Genomic DNA, 8,187 nt, shown 5'->3' on the forward strand with positions numbered 1-8,187 from the left:
GAGTCCAAACTAATAATTAACAAAATGAATTATGAGGGAAAAAAGAAAACCAATTTTAAGGAAGAAAAAACTAATTCTAAACCCCACCGAATCCACCTTAACCCATTTCCTATCTTTTGCTAAATCCATCAGCCACCATCTCTAACCACATTTTTTTTGGTTTTTAGTACTAATTCATTTGTAGTTTTAGATCTGATATTTTTAGTTTTTGATCTAGTATTTTTTGGAAAAGAGAAGAACGAGAATAGAAAAAGAGTGGCGGCAGTGGTGATCACCATTTTTTCCGGCGAGCAAAGTGGTGGTGATTGTCAGTATCAAAGTGAAAGGAGGAGATGGTGGTGGTGGTTTTCATATCCAAAAAAGATGAAAAAAGTGATAAATGGATTGGTGGCAGCGTCGATGACGATGATGGTAGAAGGTGGTGGTGCTGGTTCGAAAAATGAGGAAAAAACTGCTTGGTGGCAGCGATAATGGCAGATCCTAAGTTAAAACAACTGCGATGGTGGAGGAGATGAGGTGACTGAAGAAAGAAGAGAAAGGTGGATGGCGGCGGCAGCAGTGTCGGCGATGGCGCCAATGGTGGTGATGGGAGCAGAAGTTACGGCAAAGGAAGAATGAAGAAGAAAGAGATTTAAAAATAAACTAAAAGAATGAAGAAGAAAGAGACTTAAAAAAAAGCTTAAAAAAAGTACATCTCACGCTCTAAGTGGAGGTGTATCACACACACCAAGCCATGTCAGCAAAAAGTGTCTAATAGGTATAAATTTTGAATAATATAAGTGTTTAATAGGAACAAGTCTTAGATAAAGTATCCAAGAGGAAAATCCGAACAAGTTTAGGTGGCTGCGCATGATTTTGGCCTTCTATATTTTAGAGATAATAATGTAACAGCATAAATCTCTTAACGAGTATATACCTTGCAATCAATTTACAGTGCTCTTTTTTTTTCTTTTCAAAAACGTGAATATCCCAACATTAAGATGAAGTAATTACTTATATTTTTCTGTAATTTCATGGAGCAATCTAAACTCACGGTATAATATCATTGTTAGGAAAAGTTTGACAGATAATTGAATATAAAATATAGAGGACATAAATTTGAATAAGAATTTTCACAACAAAAAAAATTAAAAATTAAATAACGTACGAACTCATCGCTAAACTATATCTAATAGCTCGTCGATAACAAAAAAATTTAAGATAATTTATATACCTAAATAGAAATAGCGATTATTTTATTATTTAGCTACATAAATTCTCTGTCGCTCTGTTTTTTTAGTAGTGACTTGTATCTCTTTCTTTCGCAAACGATAATTCAAAGCAGATCACCATCAAAAAATTTCCGGAAATTAATATAATGTTATTTCCTTGAAAAACATAGCTTTGTTCTACAAACAAAATGCAATTCACAGTAATATATGTCGACAAGAGGATAGGTTGGAGAAACTTTTTGATGTTTTTGGTTTTTGTTTTTTACTTTTTGACGTCGTTCTTGATACTCTTGAGATTTTTTTTTTAAGAAAAATAAATAAAGATACAGGGAGTAAAAATATCGTGGTAAAAGTTTTATATAGCATTATTTTATTGGTCAGAATGTAAAATTGTAATTAGTATATTTATATATTATGAGAAATTAATCGAATGAATAAAAATTACATTGTAATTGGAAGTTGAAATAATTTACAAAAATAATTTGAATGTCCCAAAATAAAAACAAACGTACGGAAAATAGTGAAAGCCGTGTTCCTTGCGCTGTAACAAAGATATGTGCCTTGAAATAGAAAGTGCATAACAAGAAGTTGTGAAAAGCAAAAAATAACCCATTTACCTTTGGAGACCGGAAATTCCCCCTTATTGCAATCCTTTTTCAGGGAAAAAAGGATTGCAATTTCGTGGAAGAAGGATATATTGTGTGCTTCATTTGAATATCTATATATATATATATTATAATAATCTCGGGAGCAAGTGAAATGGGGAATAAGGCGAGAGCTTTCGTTCTTTCTTCCCCATTTCATCTGCTCCTTTTTTCCCTGTTATATTCCTTCATCTCTTTCCCCGTGGCCGTTCGTGGAGACGAAGTTAATCCCTTGAGATTGCCTTCTGAACAAGACAACCAAGAAATCTGCCCCTTGACGCCGCCGCGGTTGGTGACAGATCATCATTATTCTTGTCCCGTCAAGTGTTTTCGTCCTGACCCTGTTTGTGGGGTCGACGGTAAAACCTACTGGTGTGGTTGTGCGGATGCAGGTTGTGCGGGCGTGCGTGTGGTGAAACTTGGTTTTTGTGAGGTGGGAAATGGAGGGTCTGCACCGGTTTCAGGCCAAGTTCTTCTTTTGCTTCACATTGTTTGGCTTATATTGCTTGGCATTTTTGGATTGTTTGGGCTTCTTTGATTTCATTTAATCAATGTGTATTGGTTTTTTTCGATTGCTCAACTCCCTATCTTGCTACTTGATTCTGTCAACTTCTTTTTTATCATTTTCTCTACCTCATAGAAGTTAGATTCCTTTTTCTTTGGAGTAGTAAATTAATGTTTCCGCTGTCTGAGGGAAATTCATGGCTAATGCATGGGTTATCCTTTTTTTTTGTTTTCTTTATTTTTTTGTTTAAACCGATACGATTCATCAAATTCACATCATTTTTGACTTAATAAATTGTCCATATCTCAATGTTAATTGCATTTAAATTATAGATGAACATAATTGCGTCATGTATAAAATTATAGATGTCCATATCTCATTTTTGACTAATCCTATACATAATTGCGTCATGTATAAAATTGTAGATGAACTTGATTTGTTCTAAACAACAGTAGACATTCGTATGGAGGAGGAGATCTTTGATTCGCTTAGAAAATTGATAAAGTAGGTAATCTGTATAAAATTCTCAAGCTGACTCATAGTTGACGACTCATGAACATGTGACTAACTTTAGTTCTGTGCAAATGCACTAGACTTCTCTATCTGTTGCTCGAACCATCTCCATTTGCACCCTTTTTGATTCTTTACTCGCTCTGACCTCTCCATATATACTACAAGTAAAAGACAACATTTGTGACAGGAAGGCGCGCACACTCGTCATAAAGTCATTATTGTGACGGATTTGTGATAAAATATTGACTCTCATAAATTCCAGTGTAGTCAAAATTTTGTGACAGATGGAATCGTGGTTTGATTTTTTTGAATATCCTCCTTGCTCGGAAGGGTCCTGTATGGGGTAAAATTGATAAACGACAGGTGGATACTCGATGAGTTGACATTGTTTACCCGTAAAACGGTATATTTGAATTTGTAACGTGATTTATAGACAAGCAAATTAATTTGATCCCAAAATAATAAATGAAATGAAATGAAATGAAAGACTTATCGTTAAAATCGAGATAAGATAACAAATAGCTTGGTTCCGGGAGCAAGGCTTCGAAGACATCAATAAGAATATCAAAAGAAAGAAAATAAAGTATATTGAGCTTGGAATAATGTGGAACATAAGTTTGTTAGAAATTTCGTGTCCTACGATGGTTGTTGAAGTCACTATTTATAGTTACTCCTACGAAACAAGGTCATAGGATCAAGTCCCTCTTAAATGACAATTATGGGGGCCATTAATGAAAGTGTAAAGGCAGGCTATGAATGCCAAAATTTTCTGTAACGTATTGTGTATTTAATACTGAGGAATATTCTTCATTGAATGTCATCGAGTGGCAATATTCGTTGTCCTCGTTAGTAATATTCCTTTCGGGGTCTGCCTAATGCCAACTGAAGTTACTATCCCCGGTCTTGGTTTCTACTTGCCTCACTTTCCGTCTGTCTCTGGTTCCACGTATCGCTCTATTATTCGAGTATTTAATACGAACCGATTTTACCCTATACAGATAGTACCCTGCTTTCCGGTGACACATGTTTGTGTCATCGGGAAGTTGGTGAAGATACCTTTCTTGGCGTGAAATTTTCTGATCCCTTCTAAAAAGTTTCTGACGCTTGATTAGACGTAAGTCTCTCCGCATTTAATGCCACAAACACGTGTCACTCCACGATTTAGCAATACTCTCGCCGGTTCTCGAGGTTATCATGGCCATAATTTTAGCAGGCACCTATTTTTTTACTTATACGCCTCATTCTTCTTCTTTTACACTTCACAAATTTTCAAACTATCTCAAATTCTTTGCATTCAACTCTTTCTTGCTTTAACTCTTCTCTAATCTTCTTCTTCAAAGATCTCTTATTACCTTCTGCTAACCATAGTTTCCTCCTCCAAGAACTTAAGTTCTCTATAAAGCAAAGAAAGCACTGATGATGATGCCCCTACTACGGTGAGCACCATCACTCGTACAAGACTCAACACAGCCAAAGACTTCGAAGAGAAGTTTCCTTCTACAAGTTCTCGTACATGGGTTGTTGGCGTGTACTCTTCTTCCATCCGACCTTCTAGCATTCCTACTGTGAAGGATGATTGTGGTTGCCATGACCTGAACATCATCGCTCCCTGTTGCACCCTATTTGTGGTTCCTCTGTTGTTGATAAAAGAGAGTCGCCACCTAATATTTAAAGGTATACAAGGGTACCTATTTAATTACCAAGTCATATTATTTATTAGTCTGCTAACCGGTGAGATTATGGGTAAGGGTTCTTGTTCTTCTAAGGGGAAGGTGTTAGGCACCCCTTAAAATCTACCTAAGGTAGCTCCATAGGACTTAGACTAAGTTTGGGATCAATTATTTATAAAATGCTTTGATTAGTAATAAAGAGTGATGCTTACTGTGTACCTAAAGGGGAGAGTATGATACTAATGAAAGGAATGTGAGATCCTAAAGGGGTACGAATTTATAAAGACGTCCACAAGATATATTGAAAGAGTTTTGAAATAGTGGTCAAGATTCTTTATAAGCTTGTAAAATAGATTGTTTATGAAAATACTTGATTTGGGGGTGGTTATTTATAATTCTAAAGGGGTGTTTTGTATAAAAGTGAGCCAAAAATTTACCTTAGATTCTGAGGATTTTAAAGAAGAGATCATTTGCCGAAAATCCCTTAAGGGCGATAGTTTTTGAAGTTCTAATTTTCCCTTTTGAAAGTGAAGCTGAGATCTAATTTCCCTTTTTTGAAATAGAGCTGCTTTTTTGCTAAGTCTTGGGTTTTAAATTCCTTTAAGAAAACTAAAGGTGAGCGAAAAATACAATAATTTATGAGCAGATTATAATCAGCGAAATAACGATATACTACTAACTAATTTTTCTTTTTAATCCTATATAGTTTAAGGCTTGCCTAAGTTTATATTAAAGCATAAGAGAAAAACATGTGATCTAATATATGTGTTCTATACATGAGAGGTAAAACAACAATAAAGACATAACAAATACAACCAACATTTAATTAAACTAGCAGAAACAGTAAACTGAATTAAGGAGACAGTAAATAATGATAAAAGAGTTGAGGGAAAGAGGTCTGGACTTTGATGATTGGGCCTCAAAGAAACAGGCCTAGCGGTAAGAGATGCGAATACAGCTGATTTTGGACTCCCTGACGAAATGTAACAAGGCTGGAATGGGGCCTGAGTTCATCAGGAACCCACAGGACCAAGTAGATGTACATGTCAAAAGAATAAGAAAGTCATTAGATATACATATACATATATATATATATATATATATATATATATATATATATTATATATTCAGCATACTCTAATAATAGATTGATGTTCTAAACGTCAATGCCACACAAGAGAGGGGGGTGATTTGTGTGGTACCCAATTTTCGCTTAAACTGCTTCTGGAAGGACCTGGTTCTTCTAGGTGTACTAACGACTGCTGTTTGCGGAATTAAAAGTACATAAAATAAAGAACACAAAGATTTTTACGTGGAAAACACCTGGCTCAAAAGGTGAAAAAACCACGACCTACTACTCAGTAGAATTTTCCCAAACTTCCACTAAAATCACTGAGCCAAAACTGCATTTAGAAAACTCTTTGTAAACCTATGGATTAACTCTAATCCCGTTGTAGCAACCAGCCTCTAACTGCTGCGACAACTTCAAGTTAACTCTAACTTGAATACTCAAAATACCTATTACAATTGCTTCTAGATAAAGCTGAAAGGTACAATATGAAACACCTACTACAATTGAACTAGAAATAAAGAAAGACACATAAAACTCTTTATGGTGCTAGTTCTCCAATCTCGTTCATGTAGCTTCTGGTTTGCACACTTGAATCACACACGAACTGCTTGCAAAAAGCCTTGCTATTTTGCTCCCAATTCACGTTTAACTTCTGCGTTTTTGTGCAACACCTGTAATGTGAGAACATCCTGCAATTTATAGAGTTAGTAGATGAAGAAATAACTAGAGTTCTGATGCAACTCTTCCTTGGTGGAAGAGTTCTAGTTGATTTCAACTTCTAACTCCTTCCCTATCTTGACTTGTATTCTCTTTGATTAAGGACTCCTTCTCCTTATCAATTATGCAACCTTTTCGATCAGGAGATATTAAATACACCAAGTTAAGCTTATCTCCTTCACGTACATCCCACATGCTTGAATCTGCCCGTTTTTGTGAACCTGAAGGATGGACCACTGGATGGACCTGGTTCATGTCTGAGTTCCTTTGTCAGTCTTCAAAACTAACCTTTACTTGGGCCAACAAATTCCCCCTTTTTGATGATGACAAACACTGTGCTTTTCATACACTTAGGCCCTGCCAGAACTGAGCTCAAACATCAACACAATGTTAGAAACATTTTTCCTTTATATCACTTATCATCAAGGACCAGGTACATTAGGTTATAAACATCACTGTTCAAAGTGTAAACATCACTTGTTTAAAGCACAACCTCTTTTCCCCCTTTTGGCATCATCGAAAAGTTGTATAAAAAATGTGAGATAACCAGATTTTAAAACTTACTCATGGCCACTGGGGCTACTTCAAATGCAATCATGAATTAATCATCATAGATCAAGCTAAGAATTTTAACTATCAAAGAAATATAAACAAACAGTTAGAGCAAAAGGCAGTGAATTTCATTGATGATTGATAAGATTCTACCACAAACCATAAGAAGAATTAAAAATACTGAAAACATGAGCAAAAGAAACAAAAAGTCTCGAATTGGGTCACTGGTTGATCTACACTAGGCAAGGATTTAAGGTTTGGAAGAGGTAGGGGCTGGGTTATTTGCTTGGAGAGTTTCAGCATGTCTTGAAGAATTCCATCATTCTTCTCTTTTTCCCTTGCAAGTTCAGTTCTGAGAACATCTCTCTCAGATTCTACCTCAACCAATCGTGTCTTCAGCCTTGCTATCTCAATATCCTTTGCCTCACTCTCCTGTACAAAGACTCTGACTTTGCTATTGATAGGTGTCTTTTTAGATGAACTAGGTTCATTAAGAATGACATTGACTTCATAATCGCAAGCAAGCAGAGTATTAACCACACTTCTTCATAGGTACCTTGAAATGTGCAAGCACAGTTGTGAGAATGAAACCATAGGGAATGACATGAGTTTTTGGTGCCATTGATAACCCTATCAGTAGGTCCAAGAGGGTTTTCTGTTCAAATGGAAGAGGTTCATCTATATTTTTCCCAAGTTGAACCTACCCCTCAGCAGCTTCCCACTTCCCCCTATTTTGCTCACACTCTCTTCTATTTCAGTAAATTCCTCTCCCCACACAACCATTGCACCAACTTCTTTTACTATACCAACAGGAGTGGGTGAAGAATCAGCCACTCTTGTCCCCTTTCCCCTCACAATACTCCTAGCGTCCTACAAATCTATTCTCCAAATTTGCAGCAACTTTAGAAATTGTCTCAAGAGAAACTTTAGAATCAGAAGATACCTGTTCAGTTTTGAAAGACTTACTTTCTTCCCCCTTAGTAGCAGACTTAAATGAATCTTCAGATTTCTAGGATTCTTCTTCCCTACCTGCTTTCAATTGCTTCTTTATTTGCTTGGTGATGAAGGATTTTCAGAGGTGTTTGACATATCTAGGCTAGGGTATGAAAAGAAGAGAATTAGATTGTGTTTGGAAGATGAAAGAAGAATGAGAGTTTTTGACGGCTTGAGAGAGATGAAGTAAGGAATACACCAAAGCTGATCAATATACAGAGGAATAATTGATGGGGTAGCTACATCCTTTCAGACTCTTCGAAGTTTAATTAAACTGCAATTCAATTTTGAAGAGACGTTGGAGTGTATC

The 8,187-nt window shown here is 36.0% G+C and overlaps 1 protein-coding gene across 1 annotated transcript; it reads left to right on the forward strand.

The window, feature by feature from the left end:
• Positions 1-1,970: 1,970 nt before the first annotated feature.
• LOC109236467 lies at positions 1,971-2,393 on the forward strand. The gene has a single exon (XM_019402650.1). The coding sequence runs from the start codon at positions 1,971-1,973 to the stop codon at positions 2,391-2,393; it is 423 nt and encodes a 140-aa protein (XP_019258195.1).
• Positions 2,394-8,187: the final 5,794 nt, after the last annotated feature.

The sequence above is a fragment of the Nicotiana attenuata genome, unplaced genomic scaffold, assembly GCF_001879085.1.
Source record: "Nicotiana attenuata strain UT unplaced genomic scaffold, NIATTr2, whole genome shotgun sequence".
Classification (NCBI taxonomy): Eukaryota; Viridiplantae; Streptophyta; class Magnoliopsida; order Solanales; family Solanaceae; genus Nicotiana; species Nicotiana attenuata.